At 49.9% G+C, this 24,825-nt stretch overlaps 1 protein-coding gene across 1 annotated transcript in view; it reads left to right on the top strand.

The window, feature by feature from the left end:
- Positions 1-15,777: 15,777 nt before the first annotated feature.
- Positions 15,778-24,825, top strand: part of LOC149313328 (uncharacterized) — a 57,955-nt gene continuing 48,907 nt past the window's right edge. The window contains exon 1 of the mRNA XM_089526464.1: positions 15,778-16,184. Within this exon, the coding sequence (XP_089382590.1) occupies positions 15,811-16,184 (374 nt within the window). The 5' untranslated portion in view covers positions 15,778-15,810. The remainder of the gene's footprint in view (positions 16,185-24,825) is intronic.

Here is a 24,825-nt window from a genome sequence, read left to right as displayed (position 1 = left end):
CCAGACAATGCTGGGTACAAGTCATTTTCGACTTATGGTGACCCTAAAGTGAACCTATAATAGAGTTTTCTTGGCTGGATTTCTTCAGAGGGGGGTTGCTACCTGAGGCTGAGAGAGTGTGACTTGCACAAAACCTCCCAATAGGTTTCAATGGCTCCAAAGTCACGGTGCTCAGACCACTACACCATGCTGCCTCTGAAATTTTCCTACCCATTTATAAAAATCTGCAGCTGGAAAGGGTTAGAGATTTTGTTTGTAGCTGGACCATTCTCAGGGGAGCAACTCTTGGGTGGCTGACACTGGGTTTAAGAGTCTTGCTGAAAGTGTTTGGGGGAGGGAAGGTTTTCTTCCAACCTGTTTGCAGAGCCTCACCTGGAAGACTCACCTGGAGGCTAATAAGAGGCTGATGGGGAGGAGAGGGAAGCCTCTGGCACAGAAAGGCCAGCAGGGGGCAGCAGCTGCCCAGGGAAGGATTTGGTCAAAGGCATCCATCCATCCCTCTGTTAGTCTGGAAAAGCAGCCTCAGCCCAGAGGGATCTTGCAGCACCTTTGAGACTTAACTGGAAGAAAGAGGTGGACAGCATGAGCTTTCCTAGACTTGAGTCTTACTTTCTCAGATGCATTTGGAAGCAGACTGAAGTCTAGGAAAGCTCATGCTGCCAATTTCTTTCTTTCAGTTAGTCTCAAAGGTGTTGCAAGAAGATCTCTCATGTGCTGATTCCACAGACTTTAACATGGCTATATCTGTAGTTTGCATCCCTTGCACTGGGTCCTGTTCTCTGGAGCAGCAGAAAACAAGCCTGCTCCATACTCACTGCGACATCCCTTTAAATACATAATCAGGGCTCTCTTATCACCTCTTCACCTTCTCTTCTCCAGGCTAAACATCCCCAGCAATTCCCTAAGTCTCTCCTCATTGGGCTTCATGGTTTCCAAGTCTTCCACCATTTCCCCTTTGAGTCTCCATAAGTTGGAAATGACTTGAAGGCACACAACATACAGATGGCTGCGGAGAAAGTGGTGGGTTTTGTGGATGAAAATGGAACCGTAGAACTGCTGTCCACGCCAGCTGGGGGATTCTGGGACTTGTAGTCGAAGAAAGCAACCTTTCCCCCCAAGGTCCGGGTCCTGGTGCGTTTGCAGCGCAGGGACGTAGCCAGGATTTTGGGAAGGGGGGTCCAGACTAAGTGCCACCATTATAATGAGGCTTGGGTGCGGCAGCATGGCAGCATGCACCATTCATTTTATCTAACGGAAGGGGGGGTGCGGACCCCAAGGCCCCCCCTTGGCTATGTCCCTGTGCAGTGGTCCAAAGACAGGCCCGTTTCAGTTTGCAAGTGGGAAGAGAACTTGTGCACAAACACACACACACCCCCAAACAGCACAATCTTTCACAACCTCCTCTTGGTTCTGCCAAGCAGAACGAATACCCGCTTGCCCCAAGGGATGCAGGAAAGAGCAAGAAGGGAACATTAGGCGGATAATGACCCGGTTTGGATGCAGCAGCCGGTCCAGGAGAGATGGGGCAGATAGGGCAGGCTCTCCTGGTTTCTCCCATTAGCTGGAACGGAGGAAATGGCTTTGGAGCCTGGCCTATCTCTCCCGAATCTGGGCCTGGCCCAGCGCTGGCGCCCCTTTGCCCCCAAAACAGAGATCCTTCCTGGATAAGAGACTGGCAGAAGAGGAGGAGGAGAAAGCCCTCTCTGCAACATTAGCCAAGGAATGACCTCTAAGGGCAAGGCCTGGCCAGGACCTGGTCCCGCATACAGCTCTTCTGGGGAAGGGGCTGTTGGGACTGGTCTGGCTGCCCACTCTGGCCTCTCCAGTGACCTTGCCAAGGGGCAAAGTGGACGCAGGACGCAGGTGGACCCAGCTCCAGCCAAGGCTTGGAGGTGCCAATGTCCTCTGAAGGATCCCATTATGGTCTTTATGACCCTCATTGGGGAGCATTAGAATGCCTTAATCAGACTCTCCCCGGCTGTTCTTTCCACTGGGCTATTTTTATTAAATTCAGGGGCAGGTCAAGAGGGTCAAGGCCCCCTCCCCAGAAAGTGGGGTGGTCTCCTCCCTGGCTCCCCAAATACAAGCCTTGGCTGCCATCCTCTTGGCCTTTTACACACTCTTATGTTTCCTTATGTATGTGGTTCTACTGTTTGGACCATGAGTTGGAAGGGACCCCCAGAGTCATCCAGTCCATCCCTTTCTGCCATGCAGGAAATCTTGCCTGTCCAGGACCCAAAGGGTGGGGGTCTCCCTGCTGCAAGAGAGCCCTCCCTGCTCCCTTCCATTTGTCGGTGGAGTATCTCCTGCAAAGGACCCTCTTCTCTTCTCTCTCCCCATTGCCCCCATTGCCTCTTTGACTGACAGGTCACCCCCCTGATGCTGTGATTAGCAGCCCTCCCCAATTGGTACAGGAGCCCTTCATCCCCCCATCAAGCCCTGGGGCCAAAGGCACCCCTCCCTCTCCCCTGACAATTTGGGGGGGGGGGCTGGCAGGACTCACCCCTATTAACCTTTAACTGGTTGATGTAATTAAAGCAAGGGAGGGGGCTCTGGTGCAAGGACCCCCGGCTGGCAGAGAGGAAGGCCAAGGGGCAGAGCGTGCTTCCAAGCCCAGGCTGGGTTTCTTCCTGGGCCTTGGCTGGAGTATTTATTTTACTACTTAGGGCTTGCTGGGTTGCCCCCCCCCCCTTTCCTCTCCCCTCCTCTGCCAGCCTCAGACATTTCCATTTCAAGATGCTTGAAAGAATCTCCTCCTCCTCCTCCTCCTCCATCCTCTTCTTAGCCCAAATCTGGGGGTCATTCAGACATCATTTTTTAGTGCGAATGATCTCACTCATGCGTTTTGGCTTTGATCGATGCGCATCTCTGCAAATTCGGTTGCTCACCCGTGCCGGCCCTCAAATAAAGATGGAGTCAAAGGTGCGAAAAACTGACCTGTTCTTCCATTAATAAGCACGGTCAGTTTGTCCATTACTGCAAACTCATTTAATTTTATCACCCATTCCTGGGTTAGTGGACTATTCTTTTCTTTCCAGTATTTTGCATACGCAATGCATGCTGCCGTGATCAGATGCAATAATACATTTCTCTCTTCTTAATTATTTTTCAATTCATCTGTTATGTTTAACAGAAGTAGTTCTGGGCTCATTCTAAATTCAATTGGAAGAATGTCGGATATCTCGATACATGGGTTTTTTGGCAGCCCCTCCAAAAACTTAATTGGGCAGATAAGTGTGAACAACAGAAATTCAATAAGGCTATATCCTGGATTATTTTCACCTTCTGAACAACCCCCTAATCTCTGGAGCAGCAGAAAACAAGCTTGCTCCATCCTCAACATGACAGGCTTCAAATATTTAAACAGGGCTATTATCATGTCACCCCTTAACCTGGGTCCTACCTGGTAGACCTCCCTGACACAAGGCTCATAGCCGTGCCCACGTCTTGCAGAAACACAAGGCCTTGGTCCATCTGATTCCCGTCTCTTTGGCATTTTGGAAGGCACTGGGGGAGGAAGGTGGGCAAGGCAGAGATGTGGCTTGTTGGGGGCATTGGGGTTGGATGGTCTGCACGGTCCCTTCCAGGATTATGATCCCTCCTCCTTTTCCTTTCTGTACAGAGCAACACATCCCTCTCTTTGAAAAAGGAGCCTGCAGTTGGCCTCATGATGCGCCTCCGCATGAGAGGGAAGGAAAGGCCTGGCGACCAGCGGAGGGCGCCCTTGGCCTTCCCACCTGAAGGATGCTCACTCAGCATCCTTTACTTGCTGGAATGCTGTGGAAGCCTTCAGCCTTCTCTGCCAAAGAGTGCTGGTGCCTCACCAAACTACAAATCAGGATTCCATAAGATGGCGTCATGACAATTAATGTGGTGTCAAACTGCTTTAATACTGCAGTGCAAATGCAGCCAAGGAGAAACAGGCCAGTGCTGCCGCATCCACTATTGGCTCATGTTCAACTTTTGGACTCCTAGATCCCTTTCACACGGATAAGTCTCCTTAAGGCAGGTGTCCCCCATAATCCTATATCTGTGCATTTCGTTTTTCCATTTCTCCGTGTTGAATTTCATTTTGTTAGCTTTGACCAGGTCATCTTGAATTTTGATCCTGTCCTCTGGGGTATTAGCTAGTGTTATCAATAAAACCATCTAGGTTACACCTGGGATGACACAGCAGACGTGATGCAGAAAGACTCTTGCACACAACTGCAGGAGATGATCTTGTCATAGGCAAAGTGCATAAACATGAGTGTGCCCTATGTTCTGTGTGAGTTACGGTTCTTACTGGATGGTTGATTGGGTATCTCTTGGTTTGGATACAGTGCTGTAAATACCCTGCACTAAAGTTCTGCATCTAGAATTTGGAGACTCTTGCCTCATTCCCATTATGTTTCAAACTGGTTTGCAAATCAGTTTGAAGTGGTTTAAATTACCCTGGTTCACTCTTGAACTCAATTGTTGAAGTGATTCGGAGGGGGGTGCATGCGCTAGATCCATTTCACCCGTGTCTTTTTGACGCTGATTTCCCCCCGCATCTTTTTGGATAAATCTATTCCACACAAGTATGAACTGGAGGTGGATTGGAATTTATTTAAATTTGCCGACTGAGGCGGGTCCATTTTGAATCGATACATTCGCCAATGTGAACATTGTGAACCGGGGCAAATGTAGTGTGAACCACGCTGTCAAACCGATCCATCGATTCTGATCTCAGAGTGATTTATTTGTAAGTGGGAATGTGATCTCTGAGTTATTTCTTAGCACTTTGCATTTATAGGTGCTGACAGCACTGTTGAGCATTAACACCTATTTGCCTTGGCTTAGGCAGAAGGACCATAGGTAGGGCTGGCACAGGGGCTTGTGCCAAAGCTGGTGCTTCCTTGCCCCCACTGTGTTTCCCAAATGCCAGGATGGACCAGTGTTCCCAGTGCCCAGGGAACTGGGGGGCCTGAGCTCCCAAGAGGGCCAGCATCTGGACTGAGCTCAGTTGCAGAGGAAAGGTGTCAGCTGAGCAGAACCACTGAGCGCCACAGCCACCTCTCCCTTGCTCCAGACACAGGATGGGTCCCCTTCTGTGAGACAAAATGAATCCCTGGTGGACTGGTCCTCCAACTGGCTGTTCAGGTTTAGGAAATGGAGCTTGGTGGCCCTGATCCTGGGTGATGTGCTCTCAGTGGTGAAAGGCTCTGGGAAAAGTGGCCAGAGAAGCTGGGGGGGGGGGGGGGCTGGAGGAACAGGCCCTGGGGACCTTGCTGGGAGTTTGGCCTCATCCCAGACAGGACCGGAAGGTTGCGTCCCATGCTTTGAGGTTTTGGGGCTGAAGCCTGAGACCAGAGGACAAAGGCCCTTTGCAATGTCAGAGAGAGTGGGCTCTGGTGATTCAGTTAAGCCTCTTAAGCATCAACCACAGTTGCACAGAGTGTGCCATTCAGATAACAAATGCAAAACACACAAACGTACTTTTCATGACATTGCTCTTGCCCTGAGATTCCTCCCCAAGAGGACCAGAGAAGAGTGGGCTAGGAACCTAGGCACAGCCATCCAGACCATGCTTAGGAACCAAGACACACTCGGCCCACAGTCAGGGTTGCCAACTCTTCAACTGACCCCTGTCACTCTGTGCTGCTTTGGTCAGGCCCCACCTGGAATAACCCTGGGTCCAGTGTTGGGGAAAACAAATCAAAAAGGACATTGAGAAACTGGGGCCATGTGTCCAAAGAAGGACAACCAAAAGGGTGAAGGGCCTGGAAAGCCCTATGAGGAAAGACTTAGGGAGATACTGGGTATATTTAGCCTGGAGAAGAGAAGCTTAAGAGGTGATATGAGAGCCCTGTTTCAGTACTTGAAGGGATATCATATTGAGGAGGGAGCAAGCTTGTTCTCTGCTGCTCCAGAGAATAGGACACAAAGCAATGGATGCAAACTGCAGGAAAAGAGATTCCAGCTCAACATTCGGAGGAATTTCTTGACAGTAAGATGCTTTTGACAGTGGAAGATGCTTTCTTGAAGAGCGGTGTCTCCTCCTTTGGAGGTTTTTATGCAGAGGCTGGATGGGCATTTGTTGTGGGTGTCTGGATTGTGTATTCTTGCATGGCAGAATGGAGTTGGACTGGATGACCTTTGGAGGCATACAAATGACATGCATTAATCATATGTGGTCCTGCCCTTTTGTCTGTGCCACAACCCACCTGCAGGTTTTTGCTTACAGAATGGCTGCCAAATGCACAGAGCAGATGAGAGAGAGGATTTTCCTGGTCATTTGGCAACCTTATAAACCCTGGAATCCCTTCCTGGTTCTCCCTGCAGCCTATATATGTCCCTTTTCCATTCCCATCCAGCCACCCGTTGCCCTCCCTCACTTCCAGCCTTGGGAAAGTGGCCTGACAACAGTTCAAGTTTCAGGGAAGAGTCACCCGACAAAACACTTTTCTGCAACGGCAGCAAGGCAAAACCAGCTGAATTTGCCCTTTTCTTTGCTAGGAGCAGCCTGAAGGCCAGCAATGCTCTGCAAGGGAGGCAGCGCACCTTCCAAAGGGCCTCACAGCCTTCCTTCCTTGGGTTCTTGGGGACGCTGCTCACACACCCCACGCCTGGCCCTTGCGCACCAAAGGCACCTGACGCAAAGCAACCGCTTCTGCTGAGGCAGGAGGACACTGGGGCGCCTTCTCAGAGTTTCTTGCCTTCACTTCTGCAAGGAAAATGATCTTGCGTTTCTCCTTGAGCAGCTTCTTCCTATTTCTGCAGCTAGGAAGATATTCTGAGGCTGCATCCACACTGGAGAAATGGCCCAGTTTGGCACCGCTCTACCTTGTCTGGCTCATGGCTATGGAATTCTGGGAGTTGGAGTTTGTTGTGGGGCCCAGAGCGGATATAATCAAAGAACCAAACCGGGTTATTTCTCCAGTGTGGCTGGAGAAGTGTATGATCAGAGACAACCTGCCTCTGCGTTTAATTCATGTTCACAAACACCAGCAACATTCCAGGTTTCCTTTAAAAGCTTTTGAAGATTATATCCTATTCTAACTTTCTTTTCTCCACGGATGAACAAATACATTAATTAATTCCACTCATTTAGAACGTCAGATCTTCTGTTATGGTTCCTTGACTTCTCAACTCTCTGGCTGCATCCTTCCCAGAAGGTGAACCATAAGGAACTGGAAGCGCCAAAGGAGAAAAGTCTTCCCTCTTCTCATTGTAGGCAATTCCATTGTAGTCAAAAAGCAGATACAGTCAATGTCAGACTGCGCCTGGAATAATCCTGTGTCCAGTTCTGGGCATCACAATTCAAGAGGGATGTTGAGAAGCTGGAGTGTGTCCAAAGGAGGGAGACTAAAATGGTGAGGGGTCTGGAATCAATAAAGTCCTATGAGGAACATCTGGGGATGTTCAGCCTGGAGAAGAGAAGGTTAAGAGGTGATATGAGAGCCCTGTTTCAGTATTTGAAGGGATGTCATATTGAGGAGGGAGCAAGCTTGTTTTCTGCTGCTACAGAAAATAGGACACAAAGCGATGGATGCAAACTGCAGGAAGGAAGAGCTTCCTGACAGTAGAGATTTTTGACAGTGGAACACACTCTTTTGGAGATTTTGGTGGAGGCCTTTAAAGGGAGGCTGGATGACCATCTATCAGAGATGCTTTGATTGAGAGTTCCTGCATGGCAGAAGGGGGTTGGACTCAATGGCCTTGGGGTCTCTTCCAACTCTAGGATTCTGTGATTCTATCAGAAGGTCCAATGAGGAGCAGCTTAGGGAGCTGGGCACCAGCCCTCTTTGGCAGAGAAAGCTAAAGGCCTTGTAAAACTAAAAACCCCAGGATCCTATACAGCACTTAAAGTGTGTTGAGCTGCATTACTTCTACAGTGTAGAAGATGCACCTTGAAAGAACTCTTGGGGAGGCAAAGAACTACATCCAGTTCATGCACAGAACAGTTGGCCTCAGAGGCATCACTACAAAGGTGCGGAGGATTAGGTCGGAGCGGGTGACAACTGAGATGGAGGGAGGTGAACATCTGGCGGAGTGGTACAGCCCATGGGACTGGCATGACTGCTGGGCGAGTGAGGAAAGGTGTTGTGTTCTCTTCTCTTTTGCCCAGCAGTTGCGCAGGACTAAAATGGCAGCCCAGAGGTCATAGCACTGGCCCCTCCAGCACTGTCCAGGCAGCCAAGACGACAAAACTGAGGCCATTGTATTTTGGCTACATCATGAGAAGACACAACTCATTTGAAAAGACCATAATTCTAGGGAAAGCGAAGGGGAAAGAGAGGAAGACCAGGCATTAGATGGATGGACTCCATTCAGGAGGCTGCGGGTATGAATCTGCAAGAATTAAGAAAAGCAGTTGAAGAGAGAGAGTCTTGGAGATGTCTCATCTGCAGAGCCGCCAGGAGTCGCCATTCAGGGGCTGTACAGACCGCTCCTAAAGGGCAGCCTGTAGCCTCCCCTTTTAGTGCTGGATCAGGGCCATGGCAGCTACATGCCATGGCCCTGATGTCACCTTTCTGCAGCATGAAAAGCAGCTGCTTTATATGCTCCGGAAAGGGTGCTACAGTCGCCAGCGTGCATCTTTTCCGTGTTCCTTTGGCACTGCATCATGTAGACACAGCGCCAGAGGAGTGCCATGTGCCGTGTGGTGTGGTGCGCCGCATCATGCCAGCCTGGGGGCAGAGTTGGGGCATGCATCGTATGGAGGCCATACTCCAACACCTCCCCCAGTCTAGCCTTAAATGCCGGTCTGTTGAGGCTCTAACTTCAGGGTGGTTAAGCAACAAACATATATGCAAATACAGATATTCCAAAATACTCCCAAATCCAAAATACTTCTGTTCCCAAGCCTTTCGGATAAGGCCAGGGAGACTCACCTTAGGATCGCTATTGGTCAGAAACAATTTGAAGCCACACAACAACCACAACAATAGCAAGTAGAGAAGTGAGACTTTGGGGTGGTTTTGAGGGGGAGGAAGGCACTTCTGGGGCATCCTGGGAAGGACAAAGCACTGGTTACATTTCAAGGCAGCTGCAAATCCCTGGCATTTCAGGGTTGATGTGATTTCAGGAGGAGGACAATGGAGCGCCATCTGATTCGGGCGGCAGGTGCTCCTCTGTGACACTGTGTCACAGAGGAGAAAGAGTGTGAGGAAGAAAGAGAGAGGGAGGATGCAGCTGTTGGGAAGATGACCCCTTGTGCAGAGGAGTTGCCCGGAGTGCCTTTCGCTAGGCCAAGATTTCTCTGCTTGTTGCAAAATGCAGACACATGTATTGCAAGCCAGAGAGGCATTCCTGGAGATCAGAGTGGTGTGCTGCAAGAAAGCACACAATTCAGCCCCTTTGCGGACTGGCGGCTGGTGGTGTGTGCACAACACAACACACTTCCGTGATGGAGGGCAAATATTTGTGGAGAGGCATGGAGAGGGACCAGCTTCCCAAATTCTGGCCTTCCAGGTGTTTTGGACTTCAGCTCCCAGAGTCCCAGACTACTGACCAAGATAGCAGAGGCTTCTGGGAGCTGAAGTTCAAAACACCTGGAAGGCCAGAATTTGGGAAGCTGGTCCCTCTCCATGCCTCTCCACAAAGTCTGGGGGGCATTTAATCCCCCTTTACCTCATCATTTGCCCCTACCCTTGGATGACTTGAACTGGAGAGAGTCACAGTTTTCCCCAAATCCACATTGCTTTTACTTCCATGATGGTCAGAGGTCTGGAAGCAAGGCAGACTCTTGCAAACTGGCCCCATCTTTCAGACAACCCTTTATTTCATTCCAGCTGGAGTGGAGTCAGTGAATCAAACAAGTGTTTTTTCCTCTCTTTGTTGTTATTTACAGTCATGTCCACTTCAGCTTATGGTGATTGTCTGAATGTGAGACTTCCAAGGTCCCTGGGGCCATCTGCAACGCTGCTCAGGTCTTGCAAATTCAGGGCAGCAGCCAGAGCTTCCTTGAAGGAGTCCATCCACCTGTAATGCCATCTTCCTCTTTTCCTACCGTCTTCCACTTTCGGCCACATCATGAGAAGGGAGGACTCAATGGAAAAGACAATGATGCTGGGGAAGGCTGAAGGCAGAAGAAAGAGAGGAAGGCCACACACCAGATGATGGACTCAGTCAGGAAGACCATGGGCCTGTGTCACCCTATTTCACTTTGGTCAGACTTCACCTGGAACCATGCTGTGTCCAGTTCTGGGCAACACAATTCAGGAAGGATGTTGAGAAACTGGAGCCATGTGTCCAAAGAAGGAAGACCAAAATGGTGAAGGGCCTGGAAACCATGATGCCCTATGAGGAGAGACCTAGGGAGCTGGGCATATTTAGCCTGGAGAAGAGAAGGTTAAGGGGTGATATGATAATAGCCCTGTTTAAATACTTGAAGGGTGTCATACTGAGGATGGAGCAAGCTTGCTTTCTGCTGCTCCAGAGAATAGGAACCGGACAATGGATGCAAACTGCAGAAAAAGAGATTCCACCTCAGCACTAGGAGGAACTTCCTGAGAGTAAGGGCTCTTCGACAGCGGAACACACAATTCCCTCAATGGAGATTTTGGTGGAGTCTCCTTCTTTGGAGTCCTTTAAGCACAGGCTGGAGGGCCATCTGTCAGTGGGGATGCTTTGATTGAAAGTTCCTGCATGGCAGAATGGGGCTGGACTGGGTAGCCCTTGTGGTTCTTCTAACTCTATGATTCTATGACCTGAGTGCAGATGTTGAAGGCAGTGCAGCTAGGAGATATCTCATCCACGGGTCATAATGGGTTGAGGTCGACTTGAAGGTAGCTAACAACAACAACAACAGGTTCTGTTTAGGCCCCATAAGTATAGCACTAAGTTCTTTATGCAGAACCTCAACCTTAGCAAGGACTTCCTGACAGTAAGAGCTGTTTGACAGTGGAAGACGCTGCCTTGGAGGGTGGTGGGATCTCCTTCTTTGGAGGACTTTAAGCCGGATGGCTGTCTGTCACAGGGAGGAGGGCTGGGGTTGTGTCTCCCTGCGTGGCAAAATGGGCTCAGATGGATGACCCTTGGGGGATCTCCTACAACTATGATTCTATGGTTGCATTTGGTTAATAATAACAACCAAAAACTTTGAAGGACCAGCATTGGAGAAGCAGTGATCCAGGATTCCGGTGGCAGCGTAAACACCAGTATAATTTGTAATGATCCTTTTTAAAAACCCAGACTGTCCTTTGCATCCATTCCTCCGTCTGGACAGCTTAATAACTACACCTTAATTGGAGTCGATGGAAGGGGAAGCGTCTGGTGCATGACATCTCTCCTGCCCACATGCGTCATGCCTTGCAGAGACACAAAAGGTGCAACCAGGAAAGACATTGTGAGGCCCCAAAACTGATAATGGGCAGCTGGGGAAAATGGAAGGGAAGCTAGGCATAGGAAGTGTTTATTCAGCTCTTAAACAGCAAGGCTTTATCATCAGGAGAAAACAGGAGAAACCCCGTTCTGGAGAGGGCCCAGTTTGGGCAGCACCAGTTGAAGGAGGCAGCAGCAGGAAGAATGGCCCTTTAAGTGGGCTAAGGACATCGGGACCAAAGTTTGGGAATCACTGAACACACCCAGAGCATGCAGCAGCCACAAGCCTTTTACAGCATGGGAGACCCCAAAATGCAGCCCCGGGGGGAGGGGGGTCCCATGTGTAGTGATTATTACTGTATTACACTTTATACACAGTATGTATTACACTGTACATACAAACAATAAAATCGATAAAAATGAAACCTGCCAATGGCGTACATTCTGCCAAATACATATAAAACAACAGATAACAAGATAGAATTAGATCAAGGTAAACAGAGAACAAATTAAAAAGAGCAAATATCAAATGAGGCTCCCAAGGATGTTTCTGTGGCCCTCGGCTTCTCCAGAGTCCACTGAACAACCGCTATTGCTGGCCAAAAACACATTTGGCCCTCCGTATTCATGGATGCCGTTTCCATGGCTGGAATATATATAACAACAACAACAACAACAGAAAAAGCAAACCTTACATTTGCCATTTTATATCAAGGACACCATTTTATTATGCCATTTTATAGCATGGGATATGAGCATCCTCAGATTTTGGTATCCATGGATGGTCCTAGAACCAAACTTCAGCAGATACCAAGGGCTCAGTGAAATACTACTACTACTACTACTACTACTCATCCCATTGTATATAATGGGAATTGAGCATCCATGGATTTTGGTATCCATGGGGGACCTGGAGCCAAATCCCAGTGGATATCAAGGGCTCACGATGATGATGATGATGATGATGATGATGATGATGATGATGATGATGATATAATGGTACTTGAGCACCCATGGATTTTGGTATTCATGGAGGGTCCTGGAGCCAAACCCCAGCAGCTACCAAGGGCTCACTGTAGTAGTAGTAGTAGTAATAATAATAATAATAATAATAATAATACTGCATTGTATATGATGGGACTTGATCATCCATAGAGAGTCCTGGAGCCAAACCCACTGCAAAGGCGCCACTCCTTGAAGCCCCCGGGGCAACCATTTGCTTTTCATGTCAGCTTGCAAGGCCTCTCTGTTCTGTTGAACATCAACAAATATCCCTTTCTGAGGAGCAGACAAGGCTCCCTGGCCACTTTGGTTCCCTTGCTCTGTTTTTTGGTGGCCCATGCAGCCACAGGGGTTGCCCACCCATGCCTTAAAGTGAGGGAAGAAGCCTGCATTCCCACAGATGTTGCATTATTGCGTGTCCCAGCAGCCAAACCTTTAGCCAGCAAAGTCAGTGGGGAAGCATGCTGGGACTTGCAATTCAATATCCTCTGCAGTGTTTCTTGATTCCCACCTTACTCTCTCGTTGTTGTATGCCTTCAAGGCGTTTCTGACTTAGGGCAACCCTAAAGCGAACCTATTCTGGGGTTTTCTTGGCAAGATGTGAGAGCAGAGTAGGTTTGGCCTTGCTGGGGCTGAGAGCGTGATTCTAGGGGGTCTCATGGCCAAACTGGGAATTGAACCCTGGTCTCTAGAGTCATAGTCACTCTGCTACTCTGGCGCCCACCCAACTTAATTGGTTGCCCACCCTGACCCCATTTTCACCCTCCCTTGATATAACCAGTGTCCAATGGAAAAGGTTAGGAGGAAAAGAGGAACCAGTGGTCCCACTTGTGGCGGCCGGAGAGGGCCCAAAGTGGCCAGTCCAAGGCAAGGCCCACAGATGTGACCCCTTTTGCCAGCCATCCTCCCCCATGATCCCCTCCCCATTTGCTCCAGCCTGTGACTGGGATGCAGCTGCAGAGTGCTGGGTTTTGACAGCCTTTGAGCCTCCAGAGCAAAGAAGGGTGGGAAGCAGCAATGGAAATATAAATCAAAGGGATGGGAGGAGAGAAGGAGGGTGCGCTGCCCTACTTTCAGGCCTTTGTTTCATGCTCTCAGACTCAACGGCTGCAGTGGCTGCTGCTGGCACATCTGGGTGCAGAACCATAGTCCCATAGCCTTGGAAGGGACCCCAAGGGCACTGACCCAGTCCAACCCCATTCTGCCATGCAGGAACTCACAGTCAAAGCACCCCCAAGAGATGGGCTGTTCAACAGTGGAGGACACTCCTTCCTCAGAGGGTAGTGGAGTCTCCTTCCTTAGAGGTCTTTAAGCAGAGGCTGGATGGCCATCTGTCAATGGGGATGCTTTGATGGAGAGTTCCTGCATGGCAGAAGAAGGGGTTGGACTGGATCTGGGCCCTTTTTGGGGTCTCTTCCAACGCTATGAGCTATGAGTCTATGATTCTTACAGTCAAAAAGTTCCTCCTAATGTTAAGCTGGAATCTCTTTTCTTGTAATTTGAAGCCATTGCTCCATTGTGTCCTCTTTTCTGGAGCAGCAGAAAACAAGCTTGCTCCCTCCTCAATATGGCATCCCTTCAAATATTTAAACAGGGCTGTCATATCATCCCTTAACCATCTCTTCTCCAGGCTAAACATCCCCAGCTCCTTCCTCATAGGGCTATTTGAGCGTTGGACTAGAATCATAGAGTTAGAATCACAGAGATGGAAGAGACTCCCAAAAGGGCCATCCAGTCCAACCCCATTATTCTGCCATGCAGGAACTCACAATCAAAGCATCTGACGGATGGCCATCCAGCCTCTGTTTAAAGACCTCCAAGGAAGGAAACTCCACACACAACATGTAGACTGAAGGAGACCAGGGTTCGAGTCCCTGCTCAGCAACGGAAACCCTTTGCATGCAAGTCACACTCTCTCAGCCTTAGGGGAAGGCCATCGTAAACCTCTGAGGAAATCTGGCCAAGGAAGCTGAGGGAAAGGCAGGAGAGTGTAGTGTTTTGAGTGTGGGACTAAAACTCCAGGAGACCAGGGTTTGAATCGCTACTCAGCAATAGAAACCTCCTTCATGGTTTGGTGCAAGTCACACTCTCTCAACCTCAGAGAAAGGCAATGATTGTGACCTTCCCCAGAGTGTAGTGGAGTCTCCTTCCTTGGAGGCTGTCTTTAAGCAGAGGCTAGATGGCCATCTGTCAGGGATGCTTTGATTTGGATTTCCTGCATGGCAGAATAAAGGGGTTGGACTGGATCAGGGCCCTTCTTGGGGTCTCTTCCAACTCTATCATTCTATGATTCTATGATTCCTCTTGCCAGGAAACCCCCAGGATTGCAATAAGTCTGAGAACCAGGGCAATGCAGTGGTTTGGGGCCCCAAGAGACAAAGGTTCGAGTCCTTCCACAGCCACAGAACCCCTCTAGGTAGCCTTAGGCAAGTCACACTCTCTCAGCCTCAGAGGAAGACAAATCCCCTCGGAAGAGATCATTGTCCTCAGTTGGAGTCGCCTTGAAGGAGCATGACAATTGGAGGGCCCCGGGTTCAAGTGGATAGAGAGCCATGGCTGCTGCCAGCTGGAGTTGGCCATGCTGGGCTCATGAACCAAGGGCCTGGCTTGGTATAGGGCTGGCTTCCTCTGCTGTTATGAAGGAGGTCCTGGGTTCAAGCGCCAGCCAGTTGGCACCTGAATGCAGGGCAAGGAATCCATGGCTGCTGCCAGTCAGGGTTGGCAATACTGGACCTTGGGCCTTTATGGTGGCTTCCTCTGTCGTTATGAAGGCGGCCCTGGGTTCAAGGACCAGGTGGCATTGAAAGTGGGGTGAGGAGGCCTGAAACCCTGGAGAGAGAGCCATGGCTGCTGCCGGGCAAAGCTGGGCCAAAGGGGCCCTCGGGGGGGGGGTCGAAGGCAGTGGCCCCCCAAGTGTGCCCTGGCGAAGAGATCGCGGACTCCAGCTCCCAGAATCCTCAGCCACGTCGGCCAAGAGCCTGGGATTCTGGGAGCTGAAGTCCAAGCGTCCCTTAAGGGCAGAGTTTGGGGAGCTCCTGCGAGGAAGGGTCTGGGCAAAGGAGGCCCCTCTTGGGCCCCAGCCCCGGGCGGGGTCCCCTCCCTCCCTCCGTCCTCGGCTGAGTGAGTCCCGGGAACGGAGGAAGGGAAGGAAGAAGGAAGAAAGAAAGAAAGAAAGAAAGAAAGAAAGAAAGAAAGAAAGGAGGGAGGGAGAGACAAGACAGAAAGTGGGAGGAAGGAGGAGGGGAGGCAGGAGGGAAGAGAGGAAGAAAGGAAGAGCCGCCCTCCTCTGTCCCGAGGAAGGAGTGAGGGAGAGAGAGGAGGAGGAGAGAAGGAAGGAGGGAAGGAGGGAAAGGAGGGAGGAGGGGAGGCGGGAGGGCCTTTGGGGGGGTCCTTCTGGGAGTGCCTTCTGCGGCGGAAGCCAGCCGCCAGGAACTCGGTCGCCTCCTGCTCTCCTTCTGCCCTCCTTTTGCCGCATCGGCTGGGCCTGCTGGTCCCGGGCCTCCGGCTTCTCCGGGGAGGATGAGCCTGGAGTCGGGGGAGGCCGGGCTGTGGCCCTCGCAGCCCCTCTGGAGCCCGACCCACCTGGAGCTGGCCCTGCTGGGCTGCCGGGGGCTAAGGACCAAGGGGGGCTCGCCTTCCTTCTGGGCCGAGGCGCAGCTGGGACGGCAGAGGCTCCGCCTGGGGCCCCCGGCCTCCTCCTCCTCCTCGGGCCCCAAGTGGCAGGCCCTGGAGCTGCCCCCGGAGAGCCCCGACTCGCCCCAGACGCTGCTCCGGCTGAGCCTCTGGCAGAAGAGCCTGGTGGGGCCCGAGCGCTTCCTGGGGGCCCTGGAGCTGCCCCTGGGGCCCCAGCTGCTCCGCCTCCGCCAAGGGGCCCCCAGGGGCCAGGAGACCCGGTGAGTCCGCCGCCAGGGAGGCAGGGAGGCAGGGCTGGAGGCAGGACCCCCGCCCTCCCAGGGGCCTGGCCTGGCTTCAGGAGGACCCCCCCCTCCTCAATGTCAAGGGAGCCCTGAGGAGGGAAAGGAGGGGCTGGGCCTCCTTCTGGGGCCCCTCCCCTCCCCTCCCCTCAGAGGTGACCCACTTTGTACCCCCCCCTCAAAGGAAAAACACCCAGCAGCAGCCAGAAGGCAGCCTTGGGCCCCCAAAGCCCCCAGGAAGGGCCCTCCCCGTCTCTCTCTCTCTCTCTCTTCGGCTGCCTCTGATGCTCCTCCGAATGGGCTGAAGGCGAGGAGGCTTGCTGCAGCTCTCCTTTCCTCTGGCTGAAGCGCTGCGCATTGGACTGGCCTGGCTTTGCAGCCAAGGAGAGCCAGAAGCCAGCCTCAGCCTCAGCCTCAGCCTCAGCCTCAGCCTCCTCCTCGGGCTGCATTCTTTTCATGGAAGGGGTTTCGGCTGCTTTTTGTCCCTTTGCAATCTATTGCTTTGGATTTTTTTCTAACTTTGGTCCCAACCACACTGCAGAAATAATCCGGTTTGAGACCACTTGAACTGCCCTGGCTCTCAGTGGATCCCTCCTGGGAGTTGTAGTTTATGGCGGCAGAGAAGGCTAAATGACTCCCACAACTACAGTTCCCAGGATTCCCCAGCATGGAGCCCCACCGGACTGGATCCTTTCTGCAGTGTCTTTTGGACCTTGGTGCAATTCTGCTTTCAGGTCGATTGTTGGAGTGTTTTAAGCTGTATTTGTACTTCTTTTAAAGTGGAAGGAGACCCAGATTGGGGGTAAAGAGAGGGAATCAAGGCAGTTCATCATCATCATCATCATCATCATCGCCCCAATTCCTCTGTCCCTTCATTGCCCCTCCTGGAGACCCCCCCCTTTCTTTCCCATCTCCCCCAACCTTGAGATCTGGGCTGGGCAAAATGGAGACCATAAGCCCCTTTCAGAGAAATGCAAGACTAGATGTGGCCCTTAAGGTCTGACAAATGCCCCCAAAACAGTAGGGACTTTGTGGAGGGGCCTTAAGGAGACAAGGAAAAGAGTGCCCCCCAAATGGACCTCTTAGACTTGGCGGCACCCTTAGGACCCCTTCCAGGCACACCTTGGCCATTGCTGTGGGCTTCCAAGTTGTTTCTGACGGATGGCGAACCCATCCCAGGGTTTCCTCTGCAAGATTTCTTCAGAGGGGATTTGCTTTTGCCTTCTTCCGGGGCAGAGAGAGTGTGACCCTTTGGGTTTCCATGGCTGAGCAGGGATTTGAACCAATGTCCCCAGAGGCATAACCAACGCTCAAACCACTAGGCCCTGCTGTGCTGACATTGAGGCCAGACAGTCATGGCGCAAATGCTGGGCAGAGGGGCCACCTCTTTTCCTTCTGGGGTCTGTGAGGTCCACCATCTCTGTGTTTGGGATATGGGTTTATTATGCGGGTGCCCATGTGCCATCATGATCTTGGTGGGGTGCTCCTAGGAGTAGAGTTTGGGACTGTGACTCTGGGCTGCTGAGGACAACTCTTGCTCCTTGCCTGATTATTTACTTACTCCAAGAGTTCCTCTGTGCCGGTGCAGAGAGCAGTGGCTGTTGTTCCCACTGCACCATCCAGGGCAGATTCTGCTTCTCTGATGGGTCCCTTGAGAATCCTGCAAAATGTGATTTCTCCTGATTTTGTCACTGCAACTGCCATTCGGGAGTAGAATCGAGTCCTGAAACAGGGTGTCTCTGAGCATGGTCCTGGCTGTTAGCTGAAGAGCTCCCCATCTGCAGGAAGAGCCTTCTTTGTGGATCTTTGCCATCACCTGAAGCCACTTGAGGGATCCTACAGTCCTTGCGCTGGAAGGGAAGACACCATCCAAGCCCTCTCTGTGGAAGATGGCCATCCAGACTCTGCTTAAAGGCCTCCAGACAAGGAGACTCCACCATCATCCGAAGCCATTTATTCCACTAACTAACCTCTTTTACCACCAAGAGATTCCTCCCAATGTTTAGGGGGAATCCCTTTTCCTGGACAGTAGTTTGCATCCATTGTTCTGGGTCCTGTTCTCTGGAGCAGCAGAAGACAAGCTTGCTCCATCCTCAATATAACATCCCTTCAAGAGATCCTTGTTATTGGGGTCTTGCAGACTCAGAGTGGCTTCTTTAAGGGGTCTCCTTCTTTTCCTATGGCCCTTCGCCTGGCAATCTTCTCCACTGAGTCACATCCTCTCATGATGCATGTCCAAAGTACAATAGCCTTAACCAAATCCTTTTGGCATCTGGTAAGAAATCGGTCCCAGTTTGCTCTCGTTGTTCCCAATCTGTGCATTCAAGTTGGAATGGATTTAGGGTCCTTCTTTGAACAAGGGACCATCTGAAATGTCTGCTGAGTTCTTGCAAACTCAGGGTGGCCACAGTGGCTTCGTGGATGGAGTCCATCCCTCCCTGGCACTTTCCTCCTGTTGCCCTCCAGTTTCCCCAGCATTATGTGACCAAAGTATGATAGCCTTGCTTTAGTCATTTTGCTGTCTAAGGGGAGTCTAGTATCCCACCCCAAGACCTTTCACAAATGCAGTTTATTGGCCATGAGGCAGTTGTTTTCCCTGGAAGAAAGCAGAATAAACCAAGGTCCCACCCAGTCGGACCTTAGAGGCCAGGAGAGAAAAGCCTGCAGAGGAGCAGAATTCAGAGGCACCGCCCTGGAATATCAGGGATATCAGTCTGCAAAATTAGTCGGGAATATCACCATGCAGACCTGCGTACTGCAAACATAACCAACATTACTCTGGAATATTGGTGTGCAAAGCTAGGCTGCGTCCGCATTGCAGAAATAATCCAGGTTGACGCCACTTTAACTGCCACGGCTTAGTTCTATGGATGTCTGGGAAGTGTAGTGCTGTGAGATATTTCACCTTCTCTTGTCAGAGTTCTGGTGCCCCACTAAAGTACAGTTCCCAGAATTCCATAGCGTTGAGCTATGGCAGTTAAAATAGTGTCAACCTGGATTATTTCTGCAGTGCAGACGCAGCCATAGTCTCAAAGGTGCGACATGATCCCTTTGCAACCTGCAAGGGCTGGAAGGAAGCATCAACTCCTTGCAGTGAGGATTCAGCCTTGGAGGCATTTCGTAGAACAGATCATGTTGCTTGAGGAACCCTGGCTTTGTACGCCACCCCTGCAGAGACAGCCACCAAGTCTTGTTGTGTGCCCTCAAGTCATTTCCGAATGATGGTGATACCCTATCATAGGGTTTTCTTGGCAAGATTTGTCCAGAGGGGGTTTGCTTTGCATCCCTCTGAGGCTGAGAGAGTGGGACTTCTTGCCCAAGGTCTCTCAGTGGCAGAGTGGGGATTTGAACCCTGTCCTCCAGAGTCTGATCCCACCTGCACTTCTTCCACTGGCCTTGTTAACATGTACCAAATATGTTGTCTGTTGTGGTGTGTGGGTGGCCGGTGGAAAGAGGAAGCCAACTCTTTCCTGACTTTCGAAAAAGTTTTTCCGGAGCTGGTGGATCCTTTGGCAGCGGAGAAGGGGAGGGCGGCGGCCGCAGAGAAATGGGGCAACGCTTTCTTTCTTTGGAACCAGCACCATTGTATTTTTCTTGTGCATCCTTTCCAAAAGTAGCTCTCCGTCTCTGCTGGTGTTTGGTCCGCACAGCTCTTCCTTGAAAAACTGGGATCCCACGTGGAGGAGATGGAGCACGGCGTTGTGCTCATGGAGTTGTGTGTCGGATGCGCAATGCCACCCTGTTAGTGAGTTGTGATTCCACACAACGACCAAGTGTGCAGGTCCAAATTTGCTTTTGCAGGTTGCATCCATGTGCAACTCATGCAGAAACTCCCCAAACCTTGGACCGAATGCGGCCATTTCACATGTGACAAAAATGCCCAAATGCTTCCATAAGAGTGTAAGACCCCAGCCCATGTTTCTCTGTGTCTCTTTCCCCAACCCGTTGTCCTGCGGATGTGTTGGGCTACAACTTTCCTGGGAGTTGTAGTTCAACACATTGGGCATGCACCAGAACGGGGAAGGTTTTAGCCCCTTTTGCTGACTTACACATGCGCATACACTGTTTATGAAAGCCACTTTGGCATAGTGCTTTGAGCATTGGACTATGCCTCTGGAGGCTAGGGTTTGAATGCTGGTTCGGCCATGGAAACCCATTGGGTGATCCTTGGTGAGTCACACTCTCTCAGCCTCGGGAAGGCAAGGGCAAACCCCCTCTTAAGAAACTTGCCAAGAAAACCCCATGATGGGGTTGTCATATGTTGGAAACAACTTGAAGGTACGCAACAAACAACATACACAGATTAAGTCTCCTTTATCCAGAATTCCAAATTCCAAAATACTCCAAAACCCAAAACTTGTTTCATAGGTGGCTGAGCTAGTGACACCTTTACTTTGATGCTTTGTTTCATGCACAATAATTATTTAAAATGTGGTATAAAATTACCTCCAGGCTATGTATATATGCAATATAAATGAATTTTGTGTTTAGATTTGGGTCCCGTCCCCCAAGATATCCCATTATGTACCTTTATTCAAAGACAGGAAAACTGCTGCCATTAAGCATCCTTCTGGCCATTACTTGGCAATTGCAGGAGCATCCTTTAATGCAGGTTCTTTTGTCCTCGTTGTATTTTAAACACCATTAGACTGTTTGTAATTAGGGTTTTTAACAGGGTTGCTTGGTGTTGTTGTTTTTAAAGAACTTTTATACTGCAACCTCTGTGCTGTTGGCCACTGTGGGTCCAGGATTGGATTTGTTGTTGTTGTTTGTAGTTTGTTGTTAGATTGTACACTATTGGTAGGTTTTCTATTGTTTTGATCACTCTGTAAAGCGCTGTACAAAACATATACATAATAATAATAAGTTGTGTGCAAGTCAATTCCAACTTATGGTGAACCTAAGGCAAACCTATCATTGGGTTTTCTTGGCAAGTTTCTTCAGAGGGGGTTTGCCATTGCCATCCTATGAGGATAAGAGAGTGTAACTTACCAAAGGTAACCCAGTGGGTTTGAATGGCCAAACTGGGATTCGAACCCTGGTCTCCAGTAGTCATCCAACACTCACACCGCTATACTGGTTCTCCCAGTGAGGATTGGTATTGGGAGAAAGTATTAAATGCATAGGCCAGTGGGATAAAGAATAAACAAGAGATGGGTAGCCTTTAGTGGGTAGTTTATGCACTTTTTCTGTCATGTTGCAACTGATGGGTTTGGGTTTTGCATTTTGCTTTAATTCACATGGTGGCTGCCTTGGATGCTGGGAAGGGAGAAAGGGGGTCTGTTGCACAAACCAAGTCAGTGTGCCAATAAAGGGACCTTGGACTTTTGCAAATCCTGGTGAGAGTCTTCTCGCGTCGAGGTTTTCCTCTCCTTGTGGAGTCAGCTGTTTTCTTGGCAGGACGTGCGCATTGGGGGCAAGGAGGGGGAGACGAATCCCGCATGTTGCAGATCTGCTGACCGGCAGCAGGCAGACTGTCCAGTGCCAGGCCATGGTCTGGAGCCAAACCATGGGCCCTGTGTGTCCACAGGGTTTGATACCAGCCTCCCAGATGCATGTGTTTCCTTCCTAGCTGACCTTTACTCAAGAGCAAGCCAAGTGCTGATGTGCCTCTGATGCATCTCAGCAGGATTGTGGCCTTGGGGTGGTGGGGCAATGGAGGTCAGAGACCCTGTGGGCAGTTGAGTGGGCAGCGTCCATGCCGCCAGCATTGGGTCCAGGTCAGAGGGAAGCAGCAGCTTTCCAAGGGGCTAGTCCTCAGGGAAATGACCAGTTGCTCCCCTGGCCAGTTGTCCATGAGGAATGCTGGTCATCATAGTGTGTGTGTGTGTGTGTGTGTCTTTGCAAGCCTTGGAGTGGGGTGGGGTCAAGGTGGGCCCTATGGAGACCTGGCATGGTCCTCAGGCCCTTTGGACCCCACTGACCTCTGCAACGCCCCAAAGTCCCAGGGAAAAAGATTGGTTTCGAAATAGGAAAATGATGACTGAGTTTGTTGAGAGGAGAGGAAGGAGTATGGAAATGTAAAGGAAACAGTGGCCTGTTACAGACTGCCAAAATAAAGCTGCTTGGGGTCTCTTTGGAGGTATGCTCTTTAACTGATGCATGGGTCCTAAGAGTCCTGAGGTCGCGCCAAAGCCACACTCCATTCCTAAGCACCGGAGTGCAGCTTTTGGTGCAGCTTCCGGATTCTTAGGATGCACGCATCATTTAAATAGCATACCTCCAAAGAGACCCGAAGCAGCTTTATTTTGGCAGTCTGTAACAGGCCAGTTAAAATGGTCATTTGCATGAGAGGAAAAGGAAATTAAAGAGGAAACAGGGTTCCTGGGGGGAATTAAAAAAAGAAATTAAAACAATTAAGTGAAATAGAAAAGAAAAAACAGAGGAGGAGAAATGTACAGCTGGTCCTCCATCTCTGCAGCTTTCACTTTTGCTTTGATTCCTTGAGATTTTGATTAATACATTCTCTCTAGGAAACGCTTAAATCCTCCAGCGCAACTCTGCCAGATGCAGACCATAGAGTTGTGCTGGAGGACCTATTAGTTCCTAGAGGGGATGCCATTCTAGGCATTTGCAGGTCCTCCAGCATGATTCAGCTTCTGGCAGATGTTGACCATAAAGTTGCACCGGAGGACCTGCAGATTCCTAGAAAGGTAAAAAGAACAGTGTTTTTCACCCTGAACCCCAACGAATGTGGAGTGGCCACTGGATTGAAGTCACTTAGTCCAAGTCTCAAGTGAACTCACAAGTCCTTGCAAGAAACTTTCACGTCTCAAGTCTGGAGGAGGCCTTATTTGAGCGCGGAGTGCATTTTTCAGAGAGGCATGGCAAATGCATTAGTCGGTGGGCTGCAGGTAGTGCTTGAGGTTTGCTTGGCAGCCTCTTCCCAATACACACCAGAGGAGACTGGAAACGCTTTTCAAAAGCTTTCCTTTTTCACTCGATCCCATCGCCCGACGCATTTGCCGCTCCCTTCCGAGAAATGCTCCGCTTACTTTGGGGATAGGCCTCGCCTGCTGCGCAAAGTGAGTGGCGCCAGCAAGTCGGTCACTAAAAATACACAAGTCTCAAGACGACTCGAGCGAGAGGGTCATTTTGGCCAAGTCAAGCCATTGAAGCGACTTGAGTCCGACTTAAGTCTGGGTCAGTTGATTGGAGTCTACGCCGCTCTTCTAAACTCCCGCCTTGGAAAGTGCTTTTTCTGTGCTTTGAAATGGAAGCGGCGTGGGAACGTTTTTTCACATCTGGTGGAAATGTCCATCTGCAGAAAAATATTGGCTAGCGATTCATAATCCGATCCTACAAATTCTCCATTTTAGTTTTCCAATGCGTCAGGAATTTTACGTTTGTTAGAAGGAAAAATTAGAAACAAAAAAGGCTTTTGTTATACATGAAAACAGCCGCTGTCTTGCATTGTTTATGCTAGGAATGGGAATAAACAATTTGAAGAGCGGCTCCATAAATTACTTGATACGTTAAGCTTCGATAAGCTAACGATGATGTTAAAAGATGATAAGTTTTAAAGAATATTCAATCCAAAATGATAAGACTGTGATATTGGGAGGGATGCATAGATCAAGTGCTAAAAACGTGTAAGGAAACGTGATGTGAAATATAGCAAAGACTTTTGTTAAGAAGGAATATATATGTATAACTTGATAGAATAGAAAGGTTTTGGATAAGATATATACTTTAATAAAAAGTATTTTAAAAAAGACGATAGATTTTATCATTTAGAAGAAGAGCGGAAAGAGATAATGTTATTTTGGAAATTAAAAGGGTGCTGATTCAGTAGGAAATTAAAAACAAGGGAAATGGGAGAAAAGGAAAATGATGTGATAAAATAGATATACAGAGAGAGTGAAATAGATAGGAAAAAAGAAAAAGCGGTATTTTCAGAAAGGAAAAAGTAAGACCCGTATGATAACCATTTCGCTCAGAAGAAGAAGTCAACCATATGTTTAGTTTGTTTAGTTTAGGAAACAACAGGTTAGATGTCATGTATGTCCAAGTATTTTGTTTGCTAACGTTTGTAGATGTCTGTCCATTGGAGAAGCTGCTTGTGGCTTCATTCGTTGCTGTGTTGATCTGCTATATAACGCTGCCTTTATTATAATTCAGTCAAGCTGGCCGCTTTCGCCGGTTTCATGCCTGGCCTTTTTACCTGAGTGTCGCTTGACTCTTTGCTCCTTCAGGGTTGCGTTTTTGCTTTGGATCTGGGCTGAGTTTCTGCAGTCGGAAATGGCTTTGCATCCTCGGTTGTTTGCTGTCAGTTGTGCTTCACTCCCTCGGGTGCTTTTGCAGGACATGGAAAGGCATTTGGAGCATGCAACCCTTTCCAAAATAAACCCCAACCGAGGTCTGGATATGGTAACTGCGCGTGGGGCATCTAACCGTTGTGGGCATTGGCAGCATGCTTCTCCTGGCAAAAGTTGGGGAGGAAGCTGGCGAAGGGCGGCCAGAACTGGACCTGGAGTAACACATATTGGGGTGAGCCAAGCTATAGCAAAGCCTTTGGCTGCATCAATCATGAAAGGCTATGGATTGCCCTTAAAGACATGATGGGAGTGCCAATGCATCTAATAGTCTTGATGCGGGATCTGAACTCAAGACAAGAGGC

The sequence above is a fragment of the Sceloporus occidentalis genome, unplaced genomic scaffold, assembly GCF_023333645.1.
Source record: "Sceloporus occidentalis isolate IW3139 unplaced genomic scaffold, rSceOcc1.0.p SCAF_5, whole genome shotgun sequence".
Classification (NCBI taxonomy): Eukaryota; Metazoa; Chordata; class Lepidosauria; order Squamata; family Phrynosomatidae; genus Sceloporus; species Sceloporus occidentalis.
The sequence above is the reverse complement of the archived record's forward strand: the minus strand, read 5'-3'. Positions and strand labels throughout refer to the sequence as shown.